General features: G+C 43.7%; 1 protein-coding gene across 1 annotated transcript in view; it reads left to right on the forward strand.

Annotated features, from left to right (window-relative positions):
* KLHL14 (kelch like family member 14) overlaps nt 1-19,769 on the forward strand; it is a 58,529-nt gene extending 38,760 nt beyond the window's left edge. The window contains exons 4-9 of the mRNA XM_054179642.1: nt 2,280-2,369; nt 6,737-6,815; nt 14,188-14,378; nt 15,004-15,162; nt 18,251-18,408; nt 18,865-19,769. Coding sequence (XP_054035617.1) covers nt 2,280-2,369; nt 6,737-6,815; nt 14,188-14,378; nt 15,004-15,162; nt 18,251-18,408; nt 18,865-19,005 — 818 coding nt within the window. The 3' untranslated portion in view covers nt 19,006-19,769. The remainder of the gene's footprint in view (nt 1-2,279; nt 2,370-6,736; nt 6,816-14,187; nt 14,379-15,003; nt 15,163-18,250; nt 18,409-18,864) is intronic.
* Nucleotides 19,770-20,297: the final 528 nt, after the last annotated feature.

The raw sequence follows: 20,297 nt of genomic DNA on the forward strand, positions 1-20,297 counted from the left end.
CACAGTAAAGGTCTGCAGTGTTTTATTGCAGTCACCTTTCCTTCTGAAGCCCAAATACTACCCTCCTTTCTAAGGCAAGCTTCCCTTCAGCTTTCCTGTGAGTTACTGGTGGTAGTTTGGGTCATTTAGGCCAAATTCCTTGTCAGTGGGAATGCTGCCATGAAGTTAAGTAGGAGCCAGGATTAAGCCCTTAGTTTTCAAGGTTTAATTATCATCATAAATGTGGGAGTCTTGTTTCGTAGTTTCTGTGCATGGGAACAGCAGAAAAGCTTAAAATATAATTTCTTTCTCTCCTGGCCCTGTTTGTGACAGTATGGAGGATAACTAAAGTGTCTGCAAAAGTGTAAACCTGAAAAACATGTATGTGTGCTGCCTTCAGAGGCTTCTTTTGAGAAATGCTGAATATCTCCAGACTGGCCAAGGGAAGAGCCTGGTTGAGGCTGCAACCACTAGCTTGGGCTTAATTGAAAACCATAATAGAGCTTTGCATTAGCTAAGAGTTGAAGTCCCTGCAGGCTGATCCTGGGGAGTCTCTTCTTGGGAGGAGTCATCCCAAAATGCACCTAAGGAAGGCAGCAAATGCTCTATGGGAGCCCCAAATTCATCCACAAAATCAGGGAAAGTGCTGGGGTTTTGAGGGAGAAGATTTTAAGATAGGAAGACATCTGAGACTGAAAAATAGGATATGGGGGCCAGGAGGATAACCAAAATATTCTTCATTCTTCCATTCCACTGTACAAACTCTTGTGCAGTGGCTAGTGCAGGATTACTTCCCAGTTATGTACAGTGTAGTAGTAACAAATAACCTTAATTAGTGAACTTCTGCTGTACCTGGCTACCCAATTTAAGAACAGCTTCACTTACATGACTTGTGCAAAAGCACAGACTATGAAAATGATATTCGACCTTTAGTAGAAACTGAAAACATACCTTCCTTATTCATCATTGCCTTGGCAAAAGAACTTCAGCAAGAAGCTTAAATGAGCCCACTTGATCTGTAAGAAAATGTGTCCTAAATAACAAAGCTGTGCCTATTTCTTCTTATTATTATTTGCATATGCTATACTGCACAACTGCATCCTGAGAAAAATAAAAGATAATAAAACAAATGAAATGAGAGATATATCACCCAAAATAATCCAAGTGTGAGATAGGCTGCCTCTATTTTTTTTTTTTTTTTTTGTTTTGTTTTATTATTTTTTTTTTCCTTGGCATTGGCAAAAGAGCACAAAGTAAGAGCTGGCCCTGAGTCATATTGATTTCCCACTGCACTGGTTTCCTAAGTGCTCTGTTGATCCGTGTCAAGCAATAAGTTCCCTGCCTGTACATGCACATCACCTCCCCATTTGTCCTCACCTAGATTTAAGGTGCCCATATGATGAGCTGAACAAGGACATCATTTTTCCTACTGGTGTCACTGGGCCAAAAAGTACTCTATGTGGTATGATAAGCAATGCTGTGTTAAGTTTGCATTTCTACCACATAATACCACGATAGTTCTGCACAATAATATGTGCCTCTCTAGTTATAAGAAGTCCTTGGGTTTGTCTCTTACCATTTGTAATGGCAAATATAAAACCAGGTGATTGCAACTGTAGTTGGTGCAATTGCAGCACCTCACCACCCCCCAAAAAAATTAAAGGGGATACTGCAAGCCTAGTGCCACAGTTTTGATCTTTGTTAACAAAGAGCTTCCTGGTTAGATGGATAGGAAATGTGTGGTTGTGCTGCTAATGGCATTGTACAGGAAATTAAGCGTATACATTTGGAAAAGGCATTAAATCAGCAGGACCTTAATTTAAAAACTTCAAACTGTATGGAAATGCAGCTTGTTCATTGCTGTGGAATAGAAAGCTACCCAACACACTGACTCTTCTTGTGGAAATGCTGCCAGCAGAACAAAGCTGGGCTGAGGCTCTTTTAATGTTTCCTGGTATACAAGGATCCATAATGTCTGCTGGTTTTCAGGCAAATAGCAGGCAACTTCACACCCCCCCCTTTTTTTACAGGTGGTTTTAGAGCAGCACATACAGCACTTGGGCAGGCATGAGGGGTGCTCAGGGACCAGAATCCCAGCTTTTCTCCCAATTATTTGCAAGATTAGATAGCACAAATAAGCGGCATTGTCCACTTCTAGGGCTGTGGACATACATGCTTGGGGTGATGCATTCCCCTACTATTTCATACAGGTGTAATTTCAGTGTTGTATTTTGTACTTCTGGAAATACTTGAAGGGATCAGTGCCCTGAGCTGACCAAAAGTTCTTGCTTTACTTGCAGTTATGCCATATAACAGTGCCCATCACTGTGTCGTGGAAGTGGAAAACTTCTTGTTTGTGCTGGGAGGAGAAGACCAATGGAACCCTAACGGTATGTATAGAATCTGAAAAGGCACAGGCAGCATCTGCCTTCCTATGTCAGTTTGTCCATCAGATCAGACTCATGAACAAGGGATTTTGAGGACGTTCAGCCTAATTGTTGAACCTGGTAAAGGCTACTTTCAGACACTGATGTAATAAATACCTGATACTTTAGCGTTAGCATCTCGGTCATTCATCAGCTCCCACATCCCCTGAGAACTGCCACAGGCAGCAGAACAGGCTCTTTCAAATGCATGCACCAGGCAGCAGCTGTTAAGAATTTTAACCTTCATTTCCACTCTCCTTCCAGTCATAATATAATAATGCAATTGCAGTAGATGAATGCTTCTCTTCTATTGTCAAACAAGCTACTCACAGCTAAAGTTGTTAATGTGTTAATTATCTAGACTCTGAGATTCTTAAACTGGTCCTTTCTTTCTTATTTTTTTTTTTAAGTCTTGTGCAAGAGCTTCTCGTATAGATTCTCTGCTGCTACCTTCTTTGATTTGATTACTTCATAAATTTACTGCAAAGAGAAATTAAACAATTTAACAGGCTTCTGAGCAAAGCAAAAGGAGAACACCATGCCTTGCAAAATGCACAGAATTGTCAAGACATTGTTAAAAAGCTTGCACATGAAGAAAGAGTTGTAGTTGTAGCAGTCTGTGTAACAGAGATAATTATGACTGAGAAACCATAAAACAGCTTGCAGGTACACATTTTTACTTTAAAACACCAGAGGGTCCAGCTGAAATTACATATACTGCATATATTTTATTGTGAATGCCCCATTTCAGCATCTGCACTAAAGCAAATTATAGAAAATGGTTACATCTGTTCCTTCCTAAAACCTGAGACAAACAATCCAGTCCACCCTATCAGTGAATGTCTTAGGAGAAGAGGCCTTCAGTTCTGCTGCTGATTTTCCTTTATATTAATCAGGAGATAGCATGGTAGCATTAATGACAATTATTATTAGGGCTGTCGGCCACATCCAACAACTGAGGACCCATGTTGTGCTTGGTGGTAGGCATATGGGTAGTAAGAGGCAGACCTTGTTCCAGACAGTTTGTAATTAAATAACCATGTCACAGAGAGGGTAGAAGAAAAGAAGTGTAACTACCCACAATTTAAGATGTGGAAACTGAGTTTCAGGTTGCTGGAGGGATGTTAAAAGGGGTACATAGCCTGCATCTGAGGTGGGAGTTGAGCACAACTGTTTGTGAGATGGTAGTACCTTAGCTCTGAGGTTACCTAGATCAACTCTTGAGGTGAAGATGTTGCTGAAGATGTCCAAGACCTTCCTTGTTCTGTGAATACCAATGATGTGGTTTTCCTGTAGAGACAACAGGAATGAAAGAAGTAGAAGCACTGCTGACACTGATCTCTTTACAAATTTACCTTGAGAGAAATGGATTTTGTCACAAAAAGTGGACCTGAAATCACAGACTACGTCCTGTGCAGTTGCTGGGCAAGGTCTTCCTTGGAACTGATTTGTTCTAAATGTGCAGCTACATGGGAACTGCTCACACTTACCTGCTGCAACTGATGTAAAGGCCCTTGTTTGCTGTTGTCATAGCGCGGAAGGGGCTTCAGGTGGTCCTAGCTGGAACTGTCTTGCAATAGCATTACAAAGCTTTCCATTTGAAGGAGAATGTGCCCGGTGTTTTTCCAGTAGCCCTGAGGTGGGGGCAGTGGAAGGAGCACCATACATTTCTTTAGCATCAGACCACTAGGTTCTTGAGAAACTGAGCAGAACCCAAGGAGCACTCGTGGCCCCATAAAGCTGCTCCTGTGACTTCTTGACAACCCAGAGGGCATGTGAGACTCTTTTCCTCACTTTTTTACATCCTCCCATGGTCAAAAGGGGTCCCTGCATGAGCGCATGCTGATGAGTGCAGGTTGCAGAACACAGGCATGGATTTAAGACCAACCTTCAGAGCCCTTCACCTTTTGGTATGGCTGCAGAGACCTTCCTGCAGAGAGCAGCATCTGCCTCTTTTTGGTCCATTGTCCTGATTTGCTAATCCTGATTTCTGACCACTTGTCACAGGTTCTGTGCTCTGACAGGTACTTCCAAACGTGTAGCTTCATGACTGATGAGCAAGACAAAGCAGTTCTCTTTCAAACTGAAGTCCAGAATTAAACTGGAGTCAAACCAGTTACACTACACAGCTTAACTAGGTCATCAAGTCCTTTTCCTGCCATCACAGGCATCATATAGTCCCATTGTGTAAATTTTCCAAGCTACATGCCAAAAGCAGTTGGATTTTTAGCCCCTACTACTGCTGTTGGAAAGCTGTTACAGAATCCAATTGCTCTAAATGACTGGGAGCCTTATTCTAATTTCCAGTGAGATGTGTTCTTTGACTGTTTAAATCACCTTGTTCTCATGCCAAAGTTGGCCTTCAGCTTAGTATTTTTTCCCCTCCCAGAGATTTGTTCCTCTGGTGTATTACAGAGAGCACTCCTATCCCCTTTCAGCTTTTGTTTTCCTAGGTGCAACAAGCCAAGTTCTTTGTCTCCTGCCATAAGGTGAACTTTCTGTTCCTCATGTAGCCATAGCAGCTCTTCTTTGTGCCTGTTCTGGTTTGATTTCATCTCTCTTCTTGTGAAGTGACCAAATTTGTGTCCTGTATTCCCATTCCAGGCTGACTAAACCCTTCTCTTTCTACCCTGTGCTATACAGACCCCTACGTATGTGGTGTGTGTAGTGACTTGTGTGTGTGACACATCGTTAGGAGGGCATGGGCCCCAAATCATAGCTTTGGGTGACAACAGTTACAAAGCTGCTATGTAACCAGTGGCCACTGAAGGTGTGGTGAATACAGCAGCATGAAAACCTCCTACTGGATGTCCAGACTTAAGATCAATGCTTACATTGTTTTGAAATCCTGCTTTTTGAAGCAGACATAAATGTCCTAAACAGTGAGACCTGGAGGCAGTTAAGTGCCTGCTATCACTGTTTTACTGGTTATTGAATCTGCGACTCTCAGTGCCTTCTTGTCCAAATTCAAGCAGGGATCAAAAGCAAAGCCCCAGTTCACTAAATCCAGTGTACCTTAGTGCCCCTGTGTCTTGAGATGTGTTTGAGTGGTGTTGAGCATAAAGGGCTTGGGTCCTCAAGAGGCACCACGCTGGATTCCAAGGGAAGTGTTGCATCATTCATCAGTCTTCTGCTCATATGGAACATGCTTATAACATAGCGAGGGAATGAGTTTGCTTCCAGACGGTGTGGTCAGCATGGTTTCTTTCTCTGTTTTCTTGTAGAACATGAGCTTAAATTATTATGAATATAAATTTCATCTGTGTGGTTATTCTTCTCTGCAGCCTTGGTGGTCTGTTTAGACATGCTGAAGGAAGTGTGGAATGAAATGAGCAAAGCGAGAGGCTTGTCCAATGCAAAAATATTCACCTTGTAGAATACCCAGTGACCATTTAGAGATCTGTGACATATGCAGTTGGGTTATTCTGCTGGCCTGTGAAGCCTCTAATTCAATTTTTTAGTCAGACATACATAAACAAAGGTTTCTGGTTCCGAGATCCTCATCTGTTGAAGTCTCAGGTGTTACAGGAAATTGCCATCCACTCTCTTGCTTCAGTTTTCTTGCTTCGATGTCAATCTGCATGTAAAATAAGGTGAAATCTTAATATTGTGAAGACATGACTACAGTTCTTGGGCTTGACAGCAGGGATAAGCTAGTTAGCTGGTGTCTGTTGCTCATGTTTCATATTTTAGCTAACACACTTGGAATAAAACTCTGAAGAGTCTAGTCCCCCTTCGATGCACATGTGTAATTCCTTCTAACTTACACCGAAGGTACATGGTAGAATAAACCATCTAGTGCAAACACTGTGTACCCCATGCTGATGGCTTATGCAGCTCCTGGTTATTTGCAGAAGGGTTTTTTTACCATGTTCCACACAGAGATGATGTGAGGAGAAAGAAAAGCACATGTCCTCCCTTGGATTTGTTCTTTTATCTTTTACCTGACCAAAAAAAATACTCTAGTCATAAAGATACCATGGGAATGCCCTCTTTTGGGCAAGTAATTTTGCTTACTGCTGTGATTTATTGTGGCTGTGAGAGTAGCACAGCATCTATAAGTAAATTTGAATACACATTTTCAAGATCTTATTACAGAGAACAAGACTAATCTCTTATCTGCTTTTACTACTAGCAATTGCTAATTCAAACCTTGCAGTGCCCCATTTGTTGAATTATTACTGTACACACAGCGTAATCATACATTGTTGTAAAAGGGGGAACCCTTCATAAAAGCTGTCAACTTGTGAAGTATATGTAATATATATTACAATCATGATGTTAAATACATGAAACCAACAGCTGAGTGTCACCATAATCTATCTTTACAGGGAAACACAGTACAAACTTTGTTAGCCGATACGATCCCAGGTTTAACAGCTGGATACAACTTCCACCCATGCAAGAGAGGTAAAAACCTGCTATGTGTTTTTCAATGTATGTTTTATCAGCCTAGGAGCAGCTGAGGTTTGGCTTAGTTCTGGGAGTGAGGAGGCCTACAGAAGCTTTGAGAGCACTGAGATAAAAGCTGCAGCACACAGTCCCATTTGGCTCCTTATTTTTTCACCTTTCCAAGTTCAAAACTCCAGATGCCAAATCCTGCAGTGCTAACTCATGCTAAATACCCGTGGACCTTGTGCAATTACTGGTTGCCTGAGTACAGTCTGAAGGATTTTTCTGAAGTCTCCATAGTGTCCTGTCATGTTCCCTGACTGAAGTGTCATGATGAGCTTGCAGTAAACAAGCAGTAATTATAGTCAGATATCTTACAGGGAACTGAAACCTTCCTGTGTTGACTCCATCCTGTTTCACCATGCCAGCCATGAAAAGCTCTCCTGAGCACGTCTCCCCTTGTCAGAGAACTCTTAATCTTAGGTGGTCTTTGAGTGAAGTTGCTGTCAGCTAATGCATATTAGAGTAATATTCCTGGTACCAAAGAGCAGAGGTGTATGTGGGCTTGAGCAATGACCTGTTAAGATGGTGTAAACCTAACTCTGGATACCAAATCCTACCCTGGCAGGAAAAAAGTCCCCCGAACTCAAACTGAATGATGACTCTTTTGTAACCTGCTTTGGCAGGGGGGTTGAATGAGATTATCTCCAGAACTCCCTTCCAACACCTACCATTCTATAAAGATTCTCAAAGGCAGAAGACCTGAAGTTACAGTGTTCTATGAAAAAGCACTCAATGCCCATCCTTCAGTTCAACACCCACGTTCTCATGGCTCAAATGTACAAGAGATCTCACAGGGTCTTCCTGAAACACTTTCCTTGTTCCATGTGCTGTCAGTATTGTATCTCTTTTTCTGCTGGCTGTCCACAGTGTTTAGGTGTCTGGCAGCCATAAATGTGTTGAACTTGGCTCAGCCTTGCAATTCAAGGTGTGTAATAGGAGGTGCATGCAAATATGGCTGTCCTGTCAAGTTTCTAGAGGTTAAATGTCAGTCAGTGAGTTTGTGAAGGGTTTTTATTTGGGATTCAGTTTGATAGTCCAGACTCCATAATGCAGACCCATGTGTGATGCTTGTCACCGAAAAATACTGCATTGTACCAGTGCAAGAACAAGTGCAAGTGGAACAGATCTGAGCAGGTTTTCTGTTGGAGCTGAGTGAACTCATAAAATTAGCCATATAACTAGAGACCACAATTATTACAGTCTCTGGCTTTATTGATAACATCATCCTGTACTTTAAAAATCCTTTACAAAGATTCTGTGCTCTTTCTCAGTTGTTAATAGAGCTAGTCCAACAGCAGGCTTTCTCTAAAGAAGTGACCTTGCTATGGCAGCCCCAAGCCTTCTCCCTCACTCCTGCCAGCACAGGGGCATAACCCCACAACTGGGCTATTTACCCTAAAACAGAGAGACTCTTTCTCTTCTGGTTTAGCTCTCCAGACTGAGTCATGGTCATCTCAGGTGTTGGCACAGGGGAGACAGGGGGTGCATGGGAGATTTGCCATGGCTGTGCAGGTTGTTCTCAGTGAACTGGAAGGCTGACCAGTGTTTGTATGGAGCCTGAAGCTCCTCTGGAGCTCTGATGAGGCCCTCTGTGTGTCTGTGGCTGGCTGAAGGGGTGGGTTTATTTTGGCTGAGAAAGCTCAGAAGGCAGGTAGGTAGCTGAGGGTTGGACAAAGCAGACAATATCGTTTTTCCACCTCCACAGTGGCCAGCTGTGTTTCACTAGAAAATCAGTTTCTATCCCACATTTGTGCTCTGGTGGAAGCTGCTGCCTTCAGCCAGGAGTCAGAAACAGCTGTCCATGGTGACTGCTTAGCAGCTGCCCAGTAACACACTGTAATGTCTTAGCGTCTCAGCTCCTTACAGTGTCATTTCAATGTAATAGTCCACTCATACATAGCTCCTTCTGTGACAGCATCCTCTTCAGGATCCCTAACCCACAGGCTTGCCCATTATTTTTCTCTGAAGGCTCCTAAGCATTTGGGCTATTGTTGGAAAAGGGATTTTCAAATCACTCTCTAAAATGTTGTTAATAGTTTAGTTGCTTATCCCTGATGACTTCCTCAGAGCTGTTGCAGCCTTTAGAGGTTAGGTCTGGTCCAGTTTTTAGAAGGTGATACAAACAAGAGGGAGCTTTCATGCACTTTCCTTTCCCAGCTCCTTTACTCAGGTGAAGTTCCCATTAAAGTCAACAGGCTTTTTTTCCACCCCCCTAGGAGTACAGGGTCATGCCCTGTCTCTGCTGGCATAATGCAGGCACCATTGACAAGACAGACTGTTTAATGGCTTTTTTCTGAGTCATTATGGTCCATCAAGTCAAAACCTACTTAGGAATTTTAGCCTGAGAATAATTGGCTGGATAGACTGTAATAGCTCCTTTGAAATGACTGCCAGGTAAATGTGGGTCTCATTCACAGGCAGTATATTCTCAAGTTGAGAATGTGTACGAAATATTTGATGAGTAAACTTTTATCTCATATGATAAAATCCATATCTGATTGATTTTACTGTATGAGCTATAAAGAAAAGTCTGATCCCATTATGGATTCAGAGCTGTCAGTGTATTTGCTTTAAAGCCGAGTTTGGTTTCCTTTTCCCTTGAAGAACATCTCCAAAATGAATGCATGTGAAGAGTAGGTACTATTTTTAGGCATGCATTGTTTAGAGGAGCAGCAAATGACTCATAAGCTTTTGAAATACACATTTGCCTGAGGCTGCAGTAGCAAGGGTGTGCTTTTTGGAGAGCAGTTCAGTTGGAGCAGCATGCCTGCTGAAGGAGTCTTTGTAGCAGATACCTGAACTTGGGACATGAGCCTCAAGGCTGGACACCACAGTCAGTACTGCTGCATCTTGATGAGTCAGCCCAGAGCTGAACAAGGTGTGTGGAACATAAAAACATGTAAAATAGTTTGTTGGGGCTGGTTTTATTTCTTAAATTCCAAGTTAAAAGTTTTTTGTTTAAAAACCAGCAAAAAGCATGGCATTGTACCAGGGCCTGAAGAAACACAAGGTTGGTGTCCTTGCTGAGTGAGTGAACTGAGGAAAGAAACTGCAGAAAAAAAGAGATAAAACAATTCACATTTTGTTTTAGACTTTTACTATTGACATTACTGTTACTAATAACAGTAATGCTAATCCCTATTAAGATTAGTTTAAAAAAGCTAAGCATGCACTCTAAAAGTGACTTTGAAATCAGGTCTTGATACTGTGATGATCAGTAGTAGCATTGGTAGCTTTAAACCTCAGACTGGTAGTTGCATTTCTTGTTCCACGGCATAAAATTATCATCTGTGGCAATCAGAAAGAAATTCTTCCCTTTGATGTGTGTGTACTTACCAGAAGCAGCTGGTTGAGTTGATTATTGAGGGAAGGGGTGTGAAAGAAGAGCATGCCAGAGATCAGTGAACATTGAGTGCTTGGAAGTCCTGAAGAAAACTGTAAAATAGGTCTGATTGTCCCTACTCAGACCATGAGGTGTACTCCAGTGATCTGATTAGAATGGATAGTGGCTTCCCAGCTTAGTGGGGAAAGTTGTCATGCAAAGATTGCTGTATTATATTTTAATCTGGATCATATAGGATAGAAGCATAGAATCAAAGATCATCAAGTCCAAACTGTCACCCAAAACCTCATGACTACTAAACCATGGCTTCAAGTGCCACGTCCAGTTCCTTTTTGAACACCTCCAGGAACAGGGACCCCACCACCTCCCAGAGCAGCACATTCCAATGGCTAACAACTCTCTCTGTAAAGAACTTTCTCCTCACCTCCAGCCTAAACTTCCCCTGACACAGTTTGAGACTGTGTCCTCTTGTTCTGTTGGTGGTTGTCTGGGAGAAGAGACCAACCCCCACCTGGCTACAACCTCCTTTCAGGTAGTTGTAGAGAGCAATAAGGTCTCCCCTGAGCCTCCTCTTCTCCAGGTAAACAACCCCAGCTCCCTCAGCCTCTCCTCATAGAGCTGTGCTCGAGGCCTCTTCCCAGCCTCGTTGCCCTTCTCTGGACATGTTCAAGAGTCTCAATGTCCTTGAAAAGCCATCACTTAACAGCATGCCCCTTAAGCACTGCTTCACTGAAAAGTAAAAAAAAAAAGCCTAAAGAAGCTTAAAATATTTGTGACAGGAGCCACTGAGTGAACATCCACCTGCAAGCCGAAGAGTGAAGCCTGCTAATGCTTTCATTTGTGCTCCTTAGAGTGACACTGTGTGGATGAAACCAGGAGTACACGTAGAGAATAGCATCGCTGACATCCTAGTTAAGAGAACAAGACCTGCCAGCTCTACCTACCTCTATTAGACCTCGACAGAGAACCCCCATGCTGAGAGCAGTTTGTTGATGGTTTGTCAGAGGAGGTGTGTGTGGACAGAGGAGCAAGTGCCCAAGCACCCCAAGCATCAAGAAGAGGCACAGGAGGGTGGGGGAACTGCAGGCTCTCACGTCTAACAGGAGGTGACCTCTGCACCTTCTCTAACTTTTGGGGCTGCTACAAGCTGTCTTGCCTCTGCCTCTCAGAAAGCATACAGGCACTTGATTGCCTGTAACACCTCTACCCTCTGTCAAATTCTCATGAAATCAGCCAGCAGGTTCTTGTTGAGGAGACAACTCTCAGGCAGACAAGAGTACACATACAGTGTCATCAAAGAAGCTTTGTTTCCATAGAAAATCAGGCTAAAAACATAGATGCACAATTTGCTGCCCGACCATGCAGAGCAATATATGCCATCAGCTTCTATCTGCCCATTGACAGATAAATTAAATGGTCTTATTTAATTTGACAGTCAAGCTGGAGGCCCTCAACAGTTTTCCTGTCCTCCTGTTTGCATCTTTTTTTTTTTTTCCCAGTGGCCTTATCCCAGTGGTGTTCCCACTCAACCAGAGCTGCTGTCCTGCACTGTCCAAGTTGCCCAATTGCAGGCAAGGTGAAAGCAAAGAAGCAGACAGGAGATGCTCAGTGACCCTGGCTGGTAGGGGAGCTGTCAGGTGTGCAGCAAATCCAAAGAGTAAGGCCAGAAACAAGCAGTGCTGTATCAGATCTGCTTCCTGAATGGTCCACCAGCCAGCCCAGATGTGTAATCACATCTGCTTGACCTCTCCTCCAACTTACAAACCACCAGCCAGTTTCAGCCACATTGAACAAAGAGAAATGTCTATGAAATTTCTCCAGAATGTTGAAGTATTGTAGTAGTGGCCCTGGTAGAGTTAGATACTGGTTGGACTTGATGATCTTAAAGGTCTTCTCCAACCGTTGTGATTCTGTGATACTCCATGCTGTGAAAATAGGCAGCTGACAGAGGAGAGAGATCTCATTCCTGCCTTCACTGATGGAAATGCTCCTGAAGTCATGCCTGGCTGGATGGCAGGTAAAAGATGCTGCACACCAGGCTTTGCTGGCTCCCATGGTCATGGGATGACTACAGGGAAGCCTGGAGAGGAGCTGGGACGTGGGATGGCGGTAGGGGAGCCTGAGAAGGAGTTGGGGCATATCAGAGCTGTTCATTGCAGGGTGTTATGCTCTGTATGTGGACCACTTCTCACCCCAAATGCTTTGCAGAATTCAGTGGAATCAAGTCCTAGATGGTGTAGGTGGCCATCAAACCCCCAGAATTTCCTGTGTGATATGCAGCTGCTCCTGGGTTCAAATCTGAGTGCCTGGACAGGAACTAGAGCACACTGTGTGAGTCATGGAGCAGGGCTTGGCAAACTGCAGCCACACTCCAGTGTGCCTGCTTTGCAGGAGCTGTCAGAGCTAGACCTTGCCATGCCTGACTTGCCTGCTTGTCTCTGAGCTCCCACACCACTCTGGTTTTACCCATGAGAACATGCTAGGTTTGGGACTGACAGTTCTTGTCATTTGGTGTTTTGTGCGGGTCTTCATCCTAGCCTAGCTGTGCACTTCTGCAGTTTTCTTTCTCATATCACTGCATCTTAAATTTAAAGGCCTCTACCCTGGCAAACCTTCCCACTGCTGAATAATCCAGGGAGGTTTCCCTGAAGGTGGATTACACCAAACAGGGTCTCCCAAAATCATTTACTGCTCTATTTTTACTTCAGCAACAGACACTCACCATTAATTTTGGAGACAGGAGGAAGATGAACTGATACATACCTAGCCAGAAAGCTTAATCCTTCTCCTGTATCGCTGAGTGAAAGCAGGGAAGCGGCTCAAACTTCTTCCAGAGTTAGCTGGGACATGCCTCCCTCGAGTTAAAGGGTGGAAATGTAATATTGTGCCTGGCATGAGGAAAGTTGTTCTATTTGCAGTACTGCAGAAAGAAGGGGGGAAAAAAATGATAATTGAAGAAAAATTTTGATGATGTGGTTCTCTTAGTAAATTGGGAACAATGACCCTTGAAGGACCATAAAGAAAGTGAATGTCAAGATAATTCATTATTGTTACATTATCTACCTCATTTTTCACGTTGTCTTACTGAGTTGTTATATCCCTTACAAGGTAATGCCCCAAACATTAATGAGCACCTTTTTATCTTCCATGGCTGTGCAAAAGCAACAAACAGCTTCAGAAAGGTGCCTTTTCTGCCAGGCTTGTCTGTGCTTAATGGTGTTGACACCAAAAATGAAGTCATAGAATCATAGAATCAATAAGGTTGGAAGAGACCTCAAAGATCATCAAGTCCAACCTGTCACCCAAGACCTCATGACTCCTAAACCATGGCACCAAGTGCCACATCCAATCCCCTCTTGAACACCTCCAGGGACTGCAATAATGCTGGGGCAGCTGGGGCAGGAGAAGGTAACCTCCTGTTTTTAGCCCCTGCTAAAACCAGTGTTGGCCAGGACCAAATTGCAGAATCAGCTAGAATCACAAAAGACTTTTACTTTTACTAAATGATAATAATAATTATTACTGTCTTAATACTTCCTCTTTTTGTTGATTTCCAAATCAGATGACTGTTTGGCTGCACTAGGTTATTTGGCTCTGGGGACCTTCCTAGGTCTGGGTCTGAGTGTTCACCTGACTGTTGTCTATTGGAATGAGACCTGGACATGTGCCCCTTTTAGAATAGAATAGAATAGAATAGAATAGAATAGAATAGAATAGAATAGAATAGAACAAACCAGGTTGGAAGACATCTTCAAGATCATTGTGTCTTTGATACGGAACACGTATTTGATTAGCAAAGCAGTCACAGTTTTGGGGGACAGCTGTGAAAATGTGGAGGTTCTGGACACTTTCCTCTGGAGTAATATTTGAAGGAGCAGCTATCTTAGTTCAGGCACTCAGCTGGAGAGGGGGGAAAAACCCAGCTGATAATGGCTAATTGGTCTGTTGTTGGCTTGTTTTGTTTTGTTCTGCCCTGTCCTCCAGGAGAGCCAGTTTCTACGCCTGTCGCCTTGACAAGAACTTGTATGTGATCGGTGGGAGGAATGAAACTGGCTACTTGTCCAGCGTGGAGTGCTACAACCTGGAGACCAACGAGTGGCGCTACGTCTCCTCCTTACCCCAGCCGCTGGCGGCCCACGCCGGAGCCGTTCACAACGGCAAGATCTATATATCAGGCCAGTGGCTTTTTTAGCTACAGGAAAGACATTGAGGTCCTGGAGTGGGTGGGTCCAGAGAAGGGCAACCAAGCTGTTGAAGCATCTGGTGAGGGCTGGTGAGGAGCAACTGAAGGAACTGGGGGTGTTTAGTCTGGAGGCTGAGGGGAGACCTCATCGCTGTCTACAGCTCCCTGAAAGGAGGTTGGAACCAGTCTCTTATCCCTAGTGACAAGTGATAGGACAAGAGGAAATGGCCTCATGTTGCACCAGTGGAGATTTAGGTTGGATATTAGAAGAAAATTCCTCACTGAAAGGGTTCTCAAGCACTGGAACAGGCTGCCCAGGGTGGCAGTTGGATCCCTGTCTCTTGAGGTGTTTCTCAGAGGCAGAGATGTGGTGCTGAGGGGACATGGTTTAGCACCAACCTTGGTAGAGTTAGATACTGGTTGAACTCAACCTTAGATTTCTTTTCCAGATGGCATGACTCTATAATTCCTGCTATTTTAACACAGAACCAACCCAAAATCACCACGCACACATACGGAAGGAAAAAAAAAGCTCAGAGCCCAAACCCATAGAGCTGAATTCTTGCTGCAGCACAGTGTCTTTCCCATGAGTTAACAGAAGCGTCTGTGCCTTGCAGGAGGTGTTCACAATGGAGAGTATGTCCCATGGCTGTACTGCTATGACCCCGTGATGGACGTCTGGGCCCGGAAGCAGGACATGAACACGAAGCGAGCGATCCACACTTTGGCTGTAATGAATGATCGACTGTATGCCATTGGAGGAAACCATTTGAAAGGTCACATTTTTATTAGCCAAAAAAGAAAGAAAAAGAAAAAGGCATTTCAGTGTCCACCAGCTCCTGATAAAGAATATTTTAGTGAGAGAGTCGGTGTTAAATACATTAAAAGCCAGGCAACACGATTTAACAGGACACTTGAGCCAGCAATTTTAAAAACATTTTATGCAAATTATTTTAAAATTATAACAGTACATTAAATAGATGAGTAATGAATGCTTTAGATAATAAAAATGGGAGCTTCCATTACTCAAAGGCATGGACAATTTGTCATTACCAAGAATTCAATGAAACAAACAGATTATTCTTTGACCCGAAAGTACCAGCAATATTTTCCTCTGTAAATCATCTTCTAAAATGTGCACTTAGGGAGAGCTTTGTTCAGAGAAAAACACAAAAACAAGCCCCTGATTTAATGAAGAGAAGGGGGGAAAAAAACAACCACCCAAAACAACCTGCAGCCATTAAATATTAGGACTAGGCTTTTCAGATCCCTTTTTAGTATTAAATACAGCTCGTTAATTAGAACTCTTATGAGAGGTCTCTGGTTTTCATCTTTTGAAAAGGTCTCATATTAGAGTAACAACTGCTTAGGCATCTGCTGGTTTTGTCTTAATACCTACATGCCATTCCTGTTGCTGCTAAAGAGATTCTGCTTAATCCAGCCACTTAGACAAAAAGCACAGCTCCTGCTTCTTTGTCCCGTGACAATATCTGACAGTTTACAGGCACTTTTTTTTCCCCTTCTTCTTTTGTGTTTTGAATAAAATTTCTAAAAGGGGAGAAAATTGTAATGCAGAAGCAGCAGTGATGTTAACTGCCAGTACCACCAGGGTGTGTGCCTGGATGCCTCCAGCGCTGGGTCCCTGTGAGACTCTCTAGTCACATTCTGCTTTTGAAGATCTGAGTGGCTGTGGTGCATGTAGGGGACAAACTAGCACTGGTGCATAAACACCTGCAGCCAGGTGAGGGGCTGCTGTGCCTCTGTTCCCCGTTTCTGGTTGTGATGGGTGTTCCTGAACTGGATCTTGCAGGGTGAAGGGAGTGAAAGTTGCTTGCAGGCTTCCACCTACAGATTTTGCTCCTACAAATTAAACAGGTCACAGCTTTCCCAGAGGTAAAGCACATCCTTTGGCTTCCATGGGCTTCAATGGCTTCCATCCTGCCTTCTCCTACTTTTTTCACTCAGTTCCGCCTCCCATCCTCTGGGAGGGCAGGAACTTCTAATAAACATTGCAATTTTGCCTCTCCAGCTGTTGCCTCAGGAGCCTTTGTTATGTATGAGGTGCTCCTGTTGTGAGAGGTGTTTAACACCCAGGCTCCTGGTCAGCCACGCTGTCTGGCGGAGGGGCTTTGGGAAATGTGTGCAGCAGAACAAAAGGAGGAGCTGCCAGGAAAGGAGGAGGGAGGGGACTGACATGCTACAAATTCTCCAGTGGTGGGGAACAGCAGGGCTCCGTGGCAAAGCCCTCCTTTGTGAGGCTGGATGTGCATGGCAGTGCTGGCTGTGCATTTACCGCACCGGCGCCGGTCATGTGTGTGCTGCGCTTTGTTCCGGAGCTCTGGGCAGAGCCTGGGCTCACTGCGGTGGCCTTTCGATGGCCCCTGGTAAACCTTACAGCCACACAAAACGATTTCATCACAGCTAGTCCTTCCTGACAGAAATAGTACTCTTGCAAGCAGCATTGTTGGGAAGTTACCAGCACCACCAAAGGCCCTTTTCCAGAAAATCAGCCTGCTCTTCGCTGTTGTACCTTGGTGGAGAAGACAGTAGTGTCCAGCATCCCAGCATATTCATTGGGAAAGCTATAGTTTACCTAAAGAGTGACTGTAGGAATGCTGGAAAGAGAGACTTTCATAAGAGTATCTAACAATAGGACAAGGGGAATGGTTTTAAGCTGAGGAAGAGTAGGGTTAGACTGGATCTTAGGAAGAAGTTCTTCAGTACAAGGGTGGTGAGACTCTGGAACAGGCTGCCCAGGGAGGTTGTGGATGCCTCCTCCCTGGGGTGTTAAGGCCAGGCTCTATGAGGCCTTGAGCAGCTGAGTCTAGTTGAGAGGTATCCCTGCCCATGGTGGGAAGGTTGGAATAGATAATCTCTAAGGTCTCTTCCAACCTAAGCCATTCTATCATGAATTTTACTACAGTGCTCTGATAAAGGAGGTAGTTTGAGATAGGGAGATGCCTATATATTGGAGCAGGAACCAGGACTCCAGGGGGGCTGTAAATCTGTGTTAAGCTCACTTAATTGGTAGTCATTGATACAGCTTGAGAGTCTTGAGCTGAGCCCCATCTGCCCTTGGGTAATGATTACAAAGCAGCAGTCACATGAAGCCTTTTTCAGTCAGTCAGGGAAGGGCAAGAGCACTGATTTTTTTGGATCCATCTCCTGTCACCGTAAAGACTTTGTGGCACCACAGCTGTGTGCTTAGGGTGCAACTTAAATGAGCTTAAAAACTGAAACTGGCCCTGAACATCAGGTCTGTCACGTTAAGCACCTTGTCCCTCTGGAGCCAAGGGGCATCAGTTGTCTAAGCTGTACCTTGACTCGCCAGACACTGAGTTCTGAGTGAGATGTTATCTGTTGATTTTTGAGTAGATCAGATCCGCTGACCTTTGAGAAAGATTGCCAGGAAAATCTTTTCCTACATGTTCAAATTTTCATTAGCCCTGATAGATGAGGAGGAATATTGCTTGACTCTGCTTGCATCATCGATAGGTCTAGTGGTCATGGAGGTGTTGAGTAGAAGGTCAGACCTGATGACCTCAGAGGTCTTTTCCAACCTTAGTGATTATGATTCTGTGATTATTGAGTGTTACTTTGTGATCTGTTCAGGTTTTATATGTCTTTGTGATTTGTAGAAGGCTGTAAAACTGATGGCAGAGGCTTTCAACAGGCTTAGTTGGCCTGAAGGAACGAGACATCAACGCTACGGAAGATGGCTTATGCGTGTGTGGCAGTGTTTACTGGAAGAAAGTTTGTTACAATTGTAAAAGCATCATTGCAATTTAATATCCCTAGCAGTAAAACAAATGATAGACCAGTGCACCATAACACATCTTCTCTGCTCTCCATGCCTTCATGCAGGTTTCTCCCACCTTGACGTGATGCTTGTGGAATGCTACGATCCCAAAGCTGACCAGTGGAACATCCTCCAGACCCCCATTCTAGAGGGTCGCAGCGGCCCCGGCTGTGCGGTCCTTGATGACAGCATTTACCTTGTGGGAGGCTACAGCTGGAGTATGGTGTGTGCCTGCAATCACCCCTCCACTCCTTCTGAGTTCTTGGGGCCACTCTGCTTATTACTAATATGGGACAGGGAGGAGATGTGGGATGAAGTAGCTGCAGTGGCAGGTTTGGGGTTGGTTTTCAACTTGTGGAGGCCATGGAGTATATTTTCACCTCTGTGCATTGCTATTTAGATGAGTTCCTAGCAGACTGTATTTGGATTCATATGAAAATCAGATGAAATTTGGCAAAAGTGATTTGCAGGACTCAATGCTTAGAGCTCTGCTTATAAGGGGCTTGTAAAGGAGCCTGGTTTGCAGAGGCTGAGTGCTCAGCCCACATGAAAACCAACGCTCTCAAAAGCTCCAAAGTAGAGCTCAAGATCATGAGTCACTTTCAGACATCTTTAAAGCTTATGCATGCCTTGGAATTTGCCAAAGCCACACTTAATACATCGTTTTCTTCTACTACAGGGAGCCTACAAATCTTCTACTATTTGCTATAGTCCAGAGAAAGGGACTTGGACAGAACTAGAAGGAGATGTTGCTGAGCCACTTGCAGGCCCTGCTTGTTCAACTGTCATATTGCCAGCCTGTGTACCGTACAACAAATGATAGCTGAGGAGCAGAGACTCAGACATTGATTGCTTCTGGGAAAATCCTGACAGGTGACCTAAATATTTTGTTAGAACAGGATTCCTGTGACACGAAAGCTACCATAATTGACCCTTTGTCCCATATTTATGCTTTAGGAGCAAACTAAAAGAAAGCAAAACCCAAGTGTTGTCCCATCTCAGATAGATGCCGGTGTCTTTTGAAGCAAGTAACTAAAACACACCGAACATTACATGCTGACAGACTGCCATTTCAGACTGATTTTAACTTTTTCCTGCTGCAGAGATACTCCTCACATTGAATTTAAGGGTGGGTTTTTTTTGAAGATAAAATAAAAATGAAGGCTAACTGTTCAAATGCAGCCTGAAGAGACAAGATCAGTATTGTGCATTGTATCTACCTGCATGTGATCTGTGTTGAAGTCATGAGGATGTTGTTTTCATGAATGCTTCAGAATTCAGATAGTGAAACGCTCACACTGCATTGCAGAATTGTCTCCTCCTCTGTAATCCTAAACTACGGCTACTTCACATGCTCTGCAAGCAACACAGCATCAGAAGATTATGAAAGGTAAAGAAATATCACTCAGTTTTTGCACAGCTTGGCAACTAATACACTCTGCCTTCAGAGTCCCCGTGTGTAAGTGCAGCGGAAAGCAGACTACAATGAAAGCCATGCTTTACAGAGCACTTCTTGCAATACCAGCTTAGGGATTAGGATCAAATTCTTCTAATCACACTCGTGTAAAGTCAGAGTCATTTCCCTGAAATGACTGTTTTTGCATTAGTATAACAGAAATTTGACCCTACACCTTGAAGGCTGGGTTTGTAAAGTAAGTTATTTCTATGTCCACTTAACAAAGCACCAAAACCCTTACTTCCCTTTCACCGACCTGTTAGATAGAATCCATGCTAGTTGCTTCCAAAGACAAGAAGGCTGCATTTAACTGTAAATGTATTACTTTGGACTCTTCAATGACCATGCACCATTTTGGAGAGACACTGGTAAGTAGTTAAAATACTCTTGTGTGGTTGATCTTCATGTGTACTCTAAAACATTTGAGCTATGGATCCAAAGTAATATGAGGCCAGAATTTCCACTGCCTTATAGCCTGTGTAATTATTTACACATTGCAAAGCGAGTTCAGAATGCTCCCACAAGGCACCAGTAGCACGTAGGACTCGCTTCATGAACTCACTAGTTGCTTGCACAAATCAGGCTGCCTCTGTTTTAAGCTCATGTCTTTCTGTCCTGGCTTTGCAAAAGCAGTGACAAAATCTAAGCCTGATCCT

Source organism: Dryobates pubescens, chromosome 3 (assembly GCF_014839835.1).
Source record: "Dryobates pubescens isolate bDryPub1 chromosome 3, bDryPub1.pri, whole genome shotgun sequence".
NCBI classification, from domain to species: domain Eukaryota; kingdom Metazoa; phylum Chordata; class Aves; order Piciformes; family Picidae; genus Dryobates; species Dryobates pubescens.